Source organism: Sorghum bicolor, chromosome 9 (genome assembly GCF_000003195.3).
Source record: "Sorghum bicolor cultivar BTx623 chromosome 9, Sorghum_bicolor_NCBIv3, whole genome shotgun sequence".
NCBI lineage: Eukaryota > Viridiplantae > Streptophyta > Magnoliopsida > Poales > Poaceae > Sorghum > Sorghum bicolor.
The window spans coordinates 57,060,492-57,076,536 of NC_012878.2; the positions used below are offsets into that span (position 1 = coordinate 57,060,492).

General features: G+C 47.2%; 3 protein-coding genes across 4 annotated transcripts; 2 read left to right on the forward strand and 1 right to left on the reverse strand.

The window, feature by feature from the left end:
- LOC8063588 (tubby-like F-box protein 10) lies at positions 1,070-4,606 on the forward strand. Of its 2 annotated transcripts, none has more exons than XM_021446782.1 (4): positions 1,070-1,561; positions 2,187-2,274; positions 2,873-2,993; positions 3,674-4,606. In XM_021446782.1, the coding sequence occupies exons 1-4, from the start codon at positions 1,292-1,294 to the stop codon at positions 4,227-4,229; spliced, it is 1,035 nt and encodes a 344-aa protein (XP_021302457.1). In that variant the 5' UTR covers positions 1,070-1,291; the 3' UTR covers positions 4,230-4,606. The 2 variants fall into 2 exon arrangements, with proteins under 2 accessions (XP_021302457.1, XP_002440241.1); XM_002440196.2 differs by having other exon boundaries at positions 1,071-1,561; positions 2,852-2,993.
- Positions 4,619-5,286, reverse strand: LOC8063589. The gene is made up of 2 exons (XM_002441464.2): positions 4,983-5,286; positions 4,619-4,893 (listed from the first exon to the last, which is right to left on the reverse strand). Exons 1-2 carry the CDS (start codon positions 5,116-5,118, stop codon positions 4,778-4,780), a joined length of 252 nt encoding a protein of 83 aa, XP_002441509.1. The 5' UTR covers positions 5,119-5,286; the 3' UTR covers positions 4,619-4,777.
- LOC8074587 (trihelix transcription factor ASIL2) lies at positions 11,662-15,878 on the forward strand. Its single transcript, XM_002440197.2, has 2 exons — positions 11,662-13,419; positions 15,518-15,878. Exon 1 carries the CDS (start codon positions 12,358-12,360, stop codon positions 13,399-13,401), a length of 1,044 nt encoding a protein of 347 aa, XP_002440242.1. The 5' UTR covers positions 11,662-12,357; the 3' UTR covers positions 13,402-13,419; positions 15,518-15,878.

A 16,045-nucleotide genomic window follows, 5' to 3' on the forward strand; every position in this document is an offset into this window, starting at 1 on the left:
ATGAGCTGCTGGGCCTCGTTGCCTCGTTGGGCCTTCAGGTGGCGGAGGAGAATGAGTGAACAGTGAAGTCATGCTTGTTTCACAAAAAAATAACTTTTTTAAAAATTTGACTAATAATAATAATAATAAATAATTAGTATCAGTAGATACATCTTTGAGTGCACTATTATAATAAATTTATTTGAAGATATAAATGTTGCACGTATTTTCTATAAATCTAGTCAAAGTTAAGAAAGTTTGACCAACACTATTCCATAACGTCATCTATTTTGAGATGGAGAGAGTATGTTAGAAAAAGTTCACATTATCTCTCTTAATTTTCGAAAAGTTTAAGGACGTGTTTGGTTTCTTGACCTAGAGCTGTGTTGCCTCGCTGGGAGAGGCTTCAGAGTGAGACCATGTGTTTGGTTTTCTTGCTTGGGGGTACTCGGGTTTGTGCTGTTGAGAATTGGCTCGCTTTTATGAGAGAGGGAAAACAGCTCGCCCGCCCAAGTGCGTTTCTTGCTGCGCGTGCCAGCACAACGAAGCAAGGCGTGTGTAGATCCAGTTGTGTACATCCAATTACAGAAGGAGATGCACGGACGTCACACATGCCGCTGCCTTGCTTCTCTCTCTCGGTCTCTCCCCGATCCGAATTATCCAAACCTTCTGTGCAGTGCATCTTTTTAATTAAGCTGTGCAGACTCGCGAAGGTTGCGTGGTGCTTCTCACACGCGCTCTCACCACACTGGTAAAACTTGCTCTGCGTACACGTACACGAACGTTTCCAGACACGACGCCCGCCTGTCTGGAACGATGTTACGATGGTTAAAAAAAACTTTTACCCTGTCGTGCGTCGTGGACAGTCCCTGCTGTCCACCTCTGTAATCAGACGATCCAAGGAGCCCCGGTGGAGGCGTCGACCTCATCGAGTCTCCGGTGACGACTGACGACCAGGTAAAATGCCGCGCTCCCGCTCAGCCCCTCCAGCGGGGTGCGGACAGGAATGGAGTGCGCTCGTACCCACCCCACCCACCCACCCACCCGCGAAATCCAAATGGACGGTAGCAGATCTTCTAGAAGTGGAGCGGAAACCGTGGAGAGCTATAAAAATAAAGGCGCGCGCAGCAGCAGGAGCGCTGGATCCGCTCTCCCGCAGGCGCGACGACTCGCGAGCAAATTTATCCTGTCTGTCGTCTCCCCCGGTTCGAGCGGCGCACACGGCTCGGTTCTGCTTTCGAGAAACGAGACAGCAGGTCCTCCGCACCGCACGGCGCGGCGCTGTGCCTGCCACTACCCCGTAGCGTGCGAAATGGCGGCTCCGCTTGTGCCCCGGGAAGAGGGGTTGAGGCAGGAAGGTGCGGTGGAGCAGGAGGAAGAGGACAGGTGGGCGTGCCTGCTGCCGGAGCTGCTCGCCGAGGTGCTGCGGCGCCTGGAGGCGTCCGGCGGGGAGCGGTGGCCGGCGCGGAAGGACGTGGTGTCGTGCGCCTGCGTCTGCAGGCGGTGGCGCGACGTCGCCGCCACGGTCGTCCGCCCGCTGCCTGAGTCCGGGAAGATCACCTTCCTGGCCTCGCTGAAGCAGGTGAGGACACTCCCGGAGTTAGGCCCCATCCCCTAGGTAGGTCTAGGTCTGGTGGCCGGCCAATTTGGTATCTGGGCGGCTGCACTAGATAGAGCTGTAGAAATGACAGTTTTTTGCAGGGTTTGGGGAGATTTGTAATCCAGAGCAACTAGATAGAGCTGAGCTTCCATGTAGGATTTGTGCATCCCCACATTGACTAGGAATCGGATACCGCCAAAGTGCTAAATTTGATACAATCGATATCTACAGTAATCTTGCATTTAGTTCAGGTGATAATAATGCTCGGTTAAGGTGATGGATTCGCTAACCCGGTTCATTTGCGTTGCTTTAGGAGTCAGGACCAAATGTTTTACTTACATTACATCATTCCTGTATATATGTTCTGATATTCCAAAAATTGCAATAGTTTTATGATTATATAACTATATAGGTTTGAGTTCACAATCTTGTTTGAAACATGCTGAAACCTTTTACATCAGTCTCTGGGTTTGAGCAGCTTAGCACAAATTTAGGTTTGCTGATTTTTGTAATAAGGGTTTAAATGAGTAGGTTCGTGTATCTAGTCTGGTTCTTTGTGGCAGCTCTAGCTGATCCTTTTTCGCTCCATTTCTTGTGATTTAAACAGCCAGGGCCAAAAGATTTTCCAATCCAATGCTTCATCAAACGAAACAAGAAGAATTCTTTGTTTTATCTCTACCTTGGATTGACAAACAGTAAGTTTATATGGCATCATACAGCTCTGTTGTTCACTTATTCTTTTTCCTCTTAGTGGTGAAATTCAGTCTTAAAAAACACTTTGGCATGCACCATGCAGTATGAGTATCATAAACCTGGTTTTTTTGAAGTATTCCTTTGTTTTTTGTGCTCTGCTATTTGCTTCAGTTGTTCTAAGAACTGTAATGTATGTGTTCAAAGCTTGTCTTTACTGAATGTTGTGTCTGAACTGCTTTTATATGTCTGCACAATTCAGAACTGAATGTCCACAAGGAGAGCAACTTGTTATTTTCACTTGTGTTACTGTGTATTTTATTTCAGTATATGTAGTGCATGTTAAGGGATTTTCTTTTTGTTAGCAACAGCTGATAGAGTCAGATAAAAGATTTACGCACCTTGGACATGATTGTGTGGATAAGTTAGTGGCAGAAGTTTGCACGGATCGCTAGAATAATTTACCAAATGCATCCTTGCTTAACATTATTCGTGTTGGTTTACATGACTGTTCTTTCCTTGTTGATTCACCAATAAGCTTTTTTATTGAGAATATTTTTTCTGGCTGTTTACTTTTTAAAGATCCGATGATGCCTGCCACAGACAAAGGAAAGTTTCTCATGGCTGCTAAAAGGTTTAGGCGGGGTGCTCCCACAGAGTATATTATTTCCCTTGATGCTGATGATATTTCACAAGGAAACAAGGCATATGTGGGAAAATTGAGGTATTTTGATGCAACTCATACTTTGCTCATACCTTCTAGTGAATCTTGCAAGCACTTCTTTTCTAACAGACAGGGCTGAACTTTAAACTTCATCTGAGTTTGAAGAAGTGACAATTGATAATACCTAATGCAAGAATAATATGATGTAGTTATTTTGTATTTTTATTCTGGGGCTACTGTATTTATGTGATTCTTCAATACAAGGCTTCTGTTTGGGCCTTAGGGGAAATTAAGGAGAACATGAGTATTTGAGCTGGTACTTGACATAAAACGGATCTAAAATTTCCTCAATTTTTATTTTGGTGAAGTAGGCAACTTTAGTACCTGTTATGTTTGCAAGTGTTACATTATCCATGTTATATATTTCCTTAATAACAAAACGAGGGTCTTATTCCTTCTCTTTTCCATTGGTCTTGTGGTTTGGAACTCTTCATGCCAACAATCACTAGGACTTATAAGCAAGCAGCTCTTTCTTTTCTTCTCGAACATGCTGCAGTGCTGCGTAGCATTCCATTAGGGGAAAAAAAAGATGTGTTGCTGATTACATGTTGCAGTATTTACTCCACTCTCCATTTGATTTCTTAATGCAGCCAATTTTAGTGTTGTGTGTAGTGTGTTCATGTTGTAACCTTTCTGATTATAGACCTGACTATACTTCTGTTGCACCCATTCTATTGTAGGTCTGATTTTTTGGGAACAAACTTCAAAATATATGACAGCCAGCCCCCCTACGATGGTGCAAAGGCGTCAAGCACTCGATCTATTCGGCGTTTTGGAAGCAGGCGAATCAGCCCCCAAGTATCGTCAGGCAACTTTGATGTCGGACAGGTTTCTTACAAATACAACCTGCTCAAATCCAGAGGGCCTAGGAGGATGCTTTGCACCATGGAGTGCCCCTCTGTTCAAGAGACCTGGGAGAACTCCCTCAAGGTGATGTCTTTCAGGCAAACAGGTAGCACTATCCTTAGAAACAACGCCCCAAGGTGGCATGAGCACTTGCAGTGCTGGTGCTTGAACTTCCATGGACGGGTGACAGTTGCATCTGTCAAGAATTTCCAGCTGGTGGCTACAACCGACACAAGCCATCCTGATAGCGTCGATGATGCGGAAATTGTTCTGCAGTTCGGTAAGGTTGGTGACGACATCTTCACCATGGATTATCGCCAGCCACTCTCGGCATTTCAGGCGTTCGCCATCTGCCTTAGCAGCTTTGGGACAAAGCTAGCTTGTGAGTGACAATGTTGTATGTTGTTATGAAGTCCTTCACGTCGCAGGATGGCTGTGTACACCAACTGTCGCATCCTCTGATGTCTTCTGGCCTTCCTGGTGCTATTACAATGGCTTTCGCAGTTAGAGGCTACCTCTACCTTTTCTTCAGGAATGGTTTCTGCGGTGCCACTTACAAGTTGCATAAATTCGCTTTGCAGAGTTGTTTCATGGACAGAAGATATATGTAGACTTAGCTTGAGCTGGGAATTGAAAAGGAAACGTGCCTCTTGTACATAAGGACTTGAGTTGAGGAGCTAATGCTTCCCCTTTTCTTTGAGAACCAACATCCTGTAACCTTGACTATGTAGTTTGAGTTATATAATCGAAATCCAGTAAGCTTGTGTTGGCTGTAGTCTTCATAGATAGGCAATATCTGTGGACACCAAATTTATCCATGAATCTTCTAAAACTATAGCCTGAGCAATAGTACAGGTTGATGGAGTAGCCATCTGAATTCGGTGACACAGTTGCTGCAGGTAATAAGCTACTCGGCTGCAGCCCGCTAAGATTACTAGCTACTCGTACGAATCCCTGCTGGCCTTGGCAACGTCGGTCTCCAATGTTTCCATCTGCTGCTCAAGCAGCCTCAGCCTCTGATTCATGCGTTGCAGCCTCTTCGTGGCAGACTCATCTGCAAAGAAACGCAAGGATCGTCAGTCAGTTTCTCCACTTGAACATTACGCCAAGGAATTGAAGCAGAGGAGTTTCAGTTAAGCCTACCGAGCTGCGTGACGAACTGTGAGACGCCGGTCGCCGCCCCCTGGCCGGTGTCAGCAGTGACGGCCGTGCCAGTGTTGGTGGGTTGTTCCTGCGAATTGGATGATGAGCCACCTCTCCTCCTGCTCCTCCCAAGCATCTCTGCAAACTTCTAGCTGCTCTTCCTATCACTATGACCTGCAAGTGTTCAAGCAGCTCACCGAGGCGTGAGTGACTGGTGTAAGTGTCCTTATATACGTGCCTGGATGTGCTTGATTGGATTTTGTGTTGTGGTCTAACGCCTTGTTTAGTTCCTAAAATTTTTCAAGATTCCCCGTCACATCGAATCTTGCGGCACATGCATGAAGTATTAAATATAGACGAAAACAAAAACTAATTACGCAGTTTACCTGTAAATCGCGAGACGAATCTTTTGATCCTAGTTAGTCTATGATTGGATAATATTTACCACAAACAAACGAAAGTGTTACAGTAGCGAAATCCAAAAATTTTCCTAAACTAGAGCTCGCTTTCAGTCAAATGTTGGAGTCAGAGTCAGACCTGGCGACTTGGACCGGAACCCTGGCCACCCATTTACTTCAGACCAGGGGCTTCTCGCTTCACTGGCTCGTGACTTGTGAGAGCGGGGGTGCTTGGCACTGCTAATTACGCGAGGGAAATCATAAATTATGGTTTCATCAAAACAACTTCGGTTTCTCTGCTTTGTACTAAAAACAGTTTCTTTATAAAACATTTGGCAGGACTCTTCTGAAGAAGCTAGAGTCGAAGCTGTAGAAGAGCCCTAAGCTAATCTTGAAACTTATGTGCGAAGACTAATCGACAAATACAAACGAAAGTGTTATAGTAGCTAAATTCTAAAAGTTTTTGGATCTAAGGCCTTGTTCAGTTCCCAAAAACTTTTGTTTTTTGGTTCATGTAGCATTTTCGTTTTTATTTGACAAACATTGTCTAATTATGAAGTAATTAAGCTTAGAAGATTCATCTCGTGATTTACAGTTGAACTATGTAATTAATTTTTATTTTCATCTATATCTAATGTTTTATACATATGCCACAAGATTCAATGTGACGAAAAATTTTGAAAATTTTTGGAAACTAAACAAGGCCTAAACGCCTTAACAGTTTCGGTTTGCAAGGCATGCCTACCTGCGTTCCCCACCCAACACTGCCTGATCTGAGCTTGGCTGCCCGTCGTGCGTCGTTGTCTGTCCCGTCCGGGGCGTGGAGCGAAGAATTTGATAAACTTTCTCAGCTTGTATCCCATATTCGCTTGTTTAAAAAATTATAATTTAAAATACTATTTTCTAAGTTATTGTGAGAGAAAAATACTACTAATTGATATAAAAATATGGTTTATAAGATAAGTAAACACCGAATTTTCTCTCTTGGTGAAAATCAAACCTGCGTTTCTGTTTTTCACGGCCGAACAAACAATTTTCAGTGGTTGAAGGCCCAAGGGCCAGGGCTGCTGCGTCACTGCGTGGCCGGTGACCACTGACGATTCCGCAGGCTTCGGCAGGCAAGGCACCAGAGCTCGACAGTTTTTAGTTCCCAAAATTTTGTTAGTTTACTGTAGTATTTTATTTTTATTTAATAATTATTATCCAATCATGAATTAATTAGACTTAAAAGATTCATCTTGTAATTTACAGGCAAACTGTATAATTAATTTTTATTTTTATTTATATTTAATACTTTATGCATATGCCGCAAGATTCAATATAACGAAAAAAATTATTTTTTTGTTTTTGGATGAACTAAACAAGCTCCCAGCCTGGTCGAAACCCTGACGGGCACAACATGTTTTTTGTTGACAAGGAACACGACTATAGTCAACAAAGAATGTCGGGGTGTGGCTAGGTAAAGAGACCTAAGATATACAGAGATATTTCATCGGTCTTAAAAATAACAATTTCTATACTTTTAAAAAGTCAAATATTTTAAAGTTTAGTAAAATTTATGTTTGCATCCATCTAGCTAAATATTAAATGTGTTAGATGGAAAAACTAGCTTATAGGGGCGGTAGCTAAGACATTAGCTAACTTACTATTAGTTAGCGTTAAGATCCAAACATAACCTCAGCTAATCTATACTAAACACAAAAAAGATAATTCTCGTTTTTAAAAAGTCAAACAAATTAAAATTGATCAAATCCATAAAAAATACTAACATTTATGGTATAATTTATAAAACCGAGGCTCTGTTTAACTAACTACTAAACGTCTTAGCTAGGAAAAACTTGCTAATAGCTAATCGTTAGCTACGTGTTAGATGAGACAGTAGTTGAGGAACTAGACGTGACCTTAGCCAAATTTTAGCAGCTAATTATTAGCGATATGGGATCCAAACAAGCCTTAAATAACTATTAATAGATTAATCATGTATTATACTCTCCTGACAAGGCCTTGTTTTGATCCACAGAGCTAATAATTAGCTCCTTTGAATCTAAATACATCCAGCTAATTACTACCCAATATCTGACTGACAACTATCTCATTAGTTGGATCAGACCAGCTAAGGGCAGTCCCAATGGTATATTTATAGTGGTTTCTATATATATTAATTAGGCTGTTACATAAATATTTTGCTGATGTGTCAAGAGATTAATTGAAGAGAGAGATGAAAAAAGAAGGAAACCGTTTCTCGGAGAAGAAACGGAGTCTCCGCGCAGACCGAGACACTAGGAAACGAGGAAAATCCCGTTGGGGAGACCCAGCTCGTGTCTATCCCAGATCATGTCCTCCTGCGCTCGCTCTGTGCCGGTGGACTTGGTTCCCTGCTTGTAGGCGGCGTGCACCAAGTAGTCCTGCATCGCCATGAGACTGACCTCTCGCCTTGCATCTACACGGCCATCTCGTCGTTCGAGTCCGGCACCGCAGCACCGGCGTTCACGAACACAGCGGTGGCGTAGTGGATTCCATCTGCTGCTGCAGGATTCGTCGCTGCTGGCCTGACAACGAAGTGAGCTCGCTCGTGAGCTGGCCGCAGCGCTCGCTGACTGCCACCGCTGGTACGCCAGACGCTGCCGCGTGCGCTCCCTCGCTCCGCCAGCTGCATGCACTCACACGCCGCCATGAGCGCTCGCCTGCACTGCTCGCATGCTGGTCGCCGTGTGCCCTTGCACGCACGATTGCTCGCTCGCCGCCGCTCTCTTCGTTTGCCGTTGGGAGAGAATGAGAGGAGAGAGCGTGGAAGGCAGCAACGGATTACGCGAAGACTCCTTCCATTGTGTGATATAGTTTCTATAGATGAATTTCATTAACATAGTTCTCTTGGAAACTGCACATAGTTTCCTCTATTGGGACTGCCCTAATAGGACCGAAGCAACTTCTGAAACCTGGGAGTGCACGAGAGGTTCCTACGGCAGTGCTACAGCATTTATCGCCCGGGCGATGCCGGAAGCAATGACCACCACGGTCCACGGCCACGGCCTTGCTGCCCTGCCCTGCCTCCTACGGCGAAAGGACGCAGTGCGTGCTCCACGGTTTCCACCGGCCGTCCCGCGCTCTGCGCCCTGCCTCTGCCTGTAGCAGCAGGTTTTCGGTGAAGCTGGAGAAACGCTTCCGCCGTTCCGCGCAAGAACCGTGCCGCTGCCTGACTTCCTGAGAACGGTGCAACGCAAGTGGCGTGATGAAGGAAGGCCCTGCCCACCGGACCAACTGGAGCGTTACCAGCGGGCAGCGTCGTGTGCGCGTCCCTCCGTCTGCCGTCTCCGTCACCCTCGATCGCGTTGCTGGCCGGCCGGTGTGAAGACGACTCCTGGCCCGAAAGAGATCGAGAAGCAAAGCAATTCGGCGATGCACAGCAGGTCTCTCCTGACATCGCCATGTGAGTACGTGACACGGCGTCGGTCCGGTCCGCCCCCCCGAGCAGATGCACTCATGCACGCAAGACGGCGGAGATTGGTTTGGGTCACGTCAGAACCGCCGGTTCAACGCGAGCGCCGTGGAGATGGAGACGGAGACGGAGAGTCCTCGTTTGCGACGACGTGCGATGCGATGCGATGCGTTCCCGGCGGAGCGTCTGAGATCTGACTGGCCTCGAGTCCAGAGGACTTCTCTTGTATCCGGCGCCGCAGCCGCAGAGAGTGTGTATGTAGTGGTACGAACTTGGAATTAATCGCGCGATTCAACGAAGACAGCCGGATCCAGGTACAGGATCCGTGGCTGGCAGCAACCGTGGCAACTTGAGCGAAAGCAGCAGAGTCCGGCGCGGCGGCTAAATACGGACTACGGAGACGCGTACAGCTAGCCGGCCAGCCCGGCCGGAAAACGGGGGCAGAGGTAAAGGCAAAGGCAAACCGACGGGCGGGCGACGTGTTGGTGGTGTTGGTAGTACCACCGGGCCGGCCGTGGCCGGCCGGGAATTGATGGGTGGGTGGTGGGGACGTGGGGTACAAGCAACCGAGCGTTACTCGCGGCGCTGGCCCGGACGGACGGACGGACGGAAGCGGCCACGGGGGGGGGGAGGGTCCCCACACGCCGGCCGGCCGGCGCCGGTGGTTCCCAAGTCCACGCCGCGCTCGCCACGGGCCTCGGTGCGTGCGGTGCCGTGCCGTGCCGTCCGCGCCAGTGCGTGACAGGCATGCGGGAGGGGACTGCGGCGCGGCGCGCGCAGCGGCGTGGTGCGTCGTGCGTGAGAGGTGCAGGAGCAGGAGCAGGAGCCGGTCCCAATTCAATGCTGCGGCCGGAGGCCGGATGGCTCGGCTTTCTCTGCCCGCCGGTCGCACGGCACGGGCACGAGCCGAGTAGCGACTAGCCGGCAGCGCGTGGTGGTCTACTCGAGGGAGGGGGCTGGGCTACTGGGGTGGAGCCGTCAGCCGTGGAGGCGCGCGCTGGCCACGTACGCCGAACCCGAACGGAGGCGCGCGTGGGCGTGGGCGTGGCCGGCGTTCACGGACGGGCGGGGGGCGGCCACCGGTGTGGAGCGGCTGGGAGACTGGGACGTGTACTTTTCGTGGCTGCCAAGGTGTGGTGCCACCGGTCCTTGTTATCGACTCCGATTTCCTCCGTCGGACGCGTCGAGATCTACGCGTTCTCGGCGGTGTTTTGGACTTCGAACGGGCCAACCAAGGGAAGTATATGGCTGTTCTTGCTGATTCATCGAGACTCAAAAGAGACGGCAGTGGACGACGGCGGTGAGGTGAACGGCAGTTGAAGGGGAGGGGTTTTGCCACCTGCGTGACCGTGCGGAGCAAAAAACATTTTCCGGTTAAGCAACTCCTCTTGTTTAAAAAACATCTTGACTATTTTTAAAAAACATTCAACGATTCAAAGCTTTTTCTTTCTCGCTTACAACGGTACGCGCACACATCTTGACTATTTGAAGAGACCAGTGAACATATTGTAGATTAATAAACTCGTCACAATAGTCTCCAGTCTAACAAATTCTCCAATAAAAACAACTAAGAATGAAGTTAGGTGCAATTGGTGCACGATTGGACACAACCCGACTTCCTCCGCACTAGCACCCAGGGACGAAGCCAGAAAAAATTGTAGGAGGGGCTGAACAAAATTGCTACATCGACTTAATTTTTACTATAATCACTCACAATAGAAAAAAAATATATTAGCTTGAAGTAGTCTTATATTAATTCACAAAATATATCTAAAAATAAGGATCTCAGCCCACCCTATCTTATAAATTTGTGTCTAAAATTAGAAGCAAAAACACTAAAAGCTCCACTGAATCAGCAGGGGTAACCCATATAGCTAGTTCCATCGTAATGAACCTAAGTAAAAGAGGTTTAATTTAATTTTTTTATATACGGTTTAATTTAATCTATATATTCAAAAGGAAAAAGTCAATATTACTCTCTCCGAGTTTGGTTTATGTCTAAATAATCCCCTAAATTAACATTTAGCTCAAACTAACAACTTATAAAAGAGATTTTTCCTTTTTGTTTCTCTATGTGCAAAATATATTTCAGTTTCAAATTTTGTAAGGTGATAGAGGATATTGTTTTTTGTGTTAAAAAATGCACTATGAATTTTTCATCACTATGGTTTATATGAATTTCGTTAAGCTATCAAAACTATGGCAAAAAGTAAGATATACTTTTCCTAACATAACTTATAATGTTCTCTACCATATCATAAAGTTGATATTAAGACTCAACTGATACATGAAAAAACAAAAATAACAAATAATGTTAAGGGGTAAACTAGACCAATTAAAATAATTAGATGTAAATTGAATCAAATGTAAGTTTATGGATAATCAGGACATATGACAACTCGAGGGAAGTAATTTGTACCTTTTTCTATTCAAAATGACCATTTCTCGGCTTAGACCAAGGCCCCAAAGTAAGTTTCGACGGCTGCACATATATCATAGAGATGTGAAAATGACGCACAGATATTTGAATCTGCTACGGACGGATGAAGACGATGCGCCGATGATTAGCATCGCGGCAGACCCCACGTCCAGCCGAGATGCGCAGCGGCAAGCGCAATCTGCCGCGCCGCGCCGTGCCGTCCTCTTTGCTGGGCAACGTCGCCACGCCAGTCGCCAGTCGGCAGTCGCCACCACCAACAGAGACGACAATAATTAAGCCCGCCTCCTCCCCGCACGCGGGCCCCACTAGACCTCGTCACCCACCCCGCACCGCAAGCGCGCCGAGCCGAGAGTGGTTGTCTTCTCTCTCCGCTCCCCCTCCCCTCCCTCCCTCCCCCTCCTCGCGCGCCCGCCACTGCCTGCGCTGCGCTCCCTTCTCTCTCCTCCTCCCCTCCTCTTTCGGCGCCTGAACGCAAGCCGACCAACGGCGACCACCTCAGCAGTCACCCGCGATCCCACGCCCCCCACCTGACACACCCGCGCCCGCGCGCCTCCCGTGCCCCGAGGCCGCGCGAATTCCCCGGCCTGCCCCTGCCGCCCGCCATCCCCCGGGGGGCACGCCAGTAATTTCCTGCCGCCACCGTGTGCCGTCCGGTCTCCGGACCCCGGTGGGCTGTCGCCTCGCCTGCCCTGCCCGCCTGCGCTACGACGCTGCAGGCCGTGCTCTCCCTCGCCTCGCCTCGCCTCGCGTCTTTATCCCCACCCACCACCTCTCTCTCCGAACCCAAAACCGACCGGCCTCGCTTTCGCCGGTTACCCGGTCAAACGCATCAAACGGCGGCACGTCTCCGATCGGGTCACCACGATGCCCTGCGCCCGCCGGTCAGGTCAGGTCGCCCCACCGCGTCGTCACGTGCGACGCGCGTGCCGTCCTCGGCCGGCGCCCCACCCCCCTCCCCCCCTCGCCGTGTCCTTTTATTCCACCCGTCCCCGCCTCACCGCCCGCACCCCCAATTCACGCCAGCACCACGACTTCCGTGCTCGTCGCCTTCCTCGGGCTAGGGTTCGGCGCGAGATCTGATTCCGGGCGCCGGAGAGCGAGATGGAGGTGAGGGAGATGGCGATGGCTGCGGCGGCTGCGGCGGCGTCGGTGGGCGGGGGAGGAGGAGGAGGAGGAGGGGTCAAGCTGCCGCCGCCCAATCCCAACCTGCCCTACAGGGAGGACTGCTGGAGCGACGGCGAGACGGCGGCGCTCGTCGCCGCCTGGGGCAGCCGCTACGTCGAGCTCAACCGCGGTAACCTGCGCCAGAAGCAGTGGCAGGAGGTGGCGGACGCCGTCAACAATCGCCGGGGAGCCTCCGCGCGCCGCCGCCCGCCGCGCACCGACGTGCAGTGCAAGAACCGCGTCGATACCCTCAAGAAGAAGTACAAGGCCGAGCTCGCCCGCAACGCGCCGTCGGGCTGGTCCTTCTTCCCGGAGCTCGACCGCCTCGTCGGCCCCACCCTCAGCGCCTCCGCCTCCAAGAGGCCCTTGGCGTCGCTGCCTCCTCAATTCGCTTTGCCCTTGCATCCACCAGCCGTGCGGAGGCCCCCATCGCCTTCGCCGTCATCATCCTCCCCGCCGCCGCCTATGGCTTTGCCTCTACCCAATTACCGTCGTGGGTCCCCGCTCCCTGCTGCAGCACTCATCCAGAAGGAAGCTGCGGCTGCGGCGGCTGCTGTGTCTGATTCAGAGGACTCCGATGATGCCGATGGCAACAACAATCACAATTCGCCCCGGTCACCTTCGCGCTCGCTGTCGTCGCTCTCTGGCAGTAACAAGAAGCGCAGCAGAGATGAGGCTAGCAGCAGTGCTGAAAAAGGTTTCAGGGAGCTAGCAAGGGCGATCGAAGCTTTTGCGGAGATGTATGAGCGCGTGGAGAGTGCTAAGCAAAAGCATGCGGTGGAGATGGAGCGGCAGCGAATTGAATTCCTGAAGCAATTGGAGGTGAAACGGATGGAGAATTTTGTCGATGCCCATGTGAAGCTGGCTAGAGCAAAGCGTACAAAGAAGACTACAGGAGGTGCTGCTGATGGTGCTGGTGCGATGGAGTTGGTTGCCACCGTTGCTGCGCTCCCTTTCGTCTCCACCTCGACCTTCCTTTGATATGGAGGAAGAGTTTAGGTAAAGTCTGAATTTTAGATTAGCATTGCCCTAGGCTACTGTTCCTTTCTTTTGTTCAATGGCTATGTTAAGACATTGTAATTCTACCTTGGATAATGCTCATGTTTCAGTTATTGACAAGGCTGTAATGCGTTATTAGAGAGATATTTTTTGAATGCTTTAACTTATGATCCTTAAGGATGGATTAATCTGTTCGAGTCTAATTTGATGGAGCATAACAATCTTTGGTGCCTCTAAATTGTGCTTGAGAATGTTGTATGATTTCGTCTCTCGTTACTGTTAGTGCTATAATTCACGCTTGGTATCTCAAGTACCTGCATGTTTGCTAGTATATCACTGCAGGCAGGGTGTGTACTATGACCTTATGTTTTCTTACGATGCATGCTGAAAACTTTTTCAAACTTGTTCCATGGTATGTGTACAATAATTTAGATTTGTTGAGTGACAATGATGGCAATATTTTCAGTGTGCAGAGAAATTATAATTGTATTTGTGTTGACCAAAGTAATTCTATATCGTTGTATTTTTGACATTTTGCTAGCTTATAGTTAGGAAAGCACTAGCACTTATGTGTTTGAAACTGTTGATATAAAAAATGACATGCTCAGAAGAATGGATATAGTTGTTTATATGTATGTAGGTGATCCTAACTGAGGTGAGACTGACAAGAATTCTATGTCAATTATAGGGACAAACCAGCTTGAGGCTTTTAGTTTTTTTAAGTCTTTTTAACACTCATTCTTAGTGTGCATTTGGCACGTTTATTTTGGGTTATTATATAAATGTAGATTTGAAGTTGCTTTTGCCCATAATAAACACCTAAATATTTGTGATGGGAAGTTATGCTGGTGATCTGTTAAGATTTTATAAGAGTATTTTGGATCTGTATGATTTTGCTGTCGTATTTATGATATTTATGTGTGACTCTCTGAAGTCTATGCTGAGTTAAAATATGGAATCTAGTTTTGTCACTACTTGTCCAAAGTGTAACCCCACAGGATGAACAAATGTGTCGCATGATAAGATGTATGTTTATAGAGGATCTCTGGATTTGTTAGTTGATCTTGTAATCAACTCCAGACCTTAACTATCCAGGAGAAATTAAACATTGTGTTATCGTTCTTTCAAATTGTTAGAAACTTCAAGCTTCTGACAACATATAACTATAAAGAGTTCAAGCTAGCTAAATCAAACAATCTAACATGTAGCGGAAAATATCCGATAACCTACTACTTGATTTTGAATCCTTAGACTGTATGCCTTGATCTTGTCTAACGCTTCTCTGGGTTTGAGGTCCAGTGGTTTTCTATGCATTACTACTCCTGGCATGAAGTGCTGAATGTAGCTTTGCATATATTAAGGTATAGTTGAGGAACCACCTGTTTTGTTCTAAGTTGTTTGTAGTTTTGTACAACCACCAAGAAATAAGCTTGTCTGGTGAAACTACCTTATGTGTTTAAAAGTCTATAAGCCCAACAAGCCACTAAGGCATGAATTTTCAACTCTGATACTTTTGAAGATCCTCTCCACTCATGAACTGTGTGCCAATGAGCCAATGATGGTCCAAAAATTCTGTCTGATTTGTGGCATATATGTAAAATAGATAGACTGAATGCATGTAGCCTACTGTAATGTGCCATCCAGATGGATCATGTCTTATTTCTTAACATGATTGTTGCTGCAGTTACATTTGCATTCTGTGTCATTCTAAAATACCATCTTTGTAATTTAGGACCCCAGTTCATTTTTTCAACATAAGTATTTATCACCTTCTATTAGAAGTCACAAGTGAGGTATTGTTAAATTGGTGGTCTCACATTTGGGTCGTGCCGCTAACTGTAGTAACAATTGAGAATAAGAATGATATCCCAAACCAAATAGAAGAGGTAGAGGCAAATAGTCCATCCAAACTAATAAGGCTCAGAAACTGAATGATTTATTGTTTGTTCTTTTAAATTAGTGTGAAGCTCTCTTGTTAAGTAGCTAATGTTCTCATGCATATTTTAAAGAAAACAGGTCCTGTTGACTTATTATTTTTCGTATTTGTTGAAACAAGTAAACCCTGATGGTACAATTTGATTGCTACTGTCTTTTGCAGATCATCCGTGTCAATCTCATGCGATGGCATTCTCTGTCCAGTGAAAAGGACCGCTGGGTAGTAAACACTACTGCCCTCGGTTAGTCTGAAACAGACCTATTCTTGGGTTCATGGCAGTTTGTAATCTAGTACATGATTAATTGAAGACTAGAAGTTCCTAGTGTAAAGCTTTGTTGGCAGTGTTTCTCCTGGCTGTTTACCTGATTGTTTTATTGACTGTGTAGCTCAGAGTGTCTGACCTTATCTGAGAAAATATGGTAAAGGAAAATGGTCTTGGAATCATTTCCTAGTCTTGTCTGGAAACATGCAAATTGCAGGATACTTGGTTTGACGAATGAGGTGCTCTGTCTTTTTCTCGTTCCTCGATAGGGTGTGTTTGGTTTGAAGAATGAGGTGATGCATTATCTTCTTACTCCCACTGTTGGTATTTGGTTTGTGTAATGGAATGAGTTGATTCGTCACCACCTCGTTCTTCACAAGCTAATAATGAGGAATGAGTTGATTTTACCAAAATTCATGGATTGAACT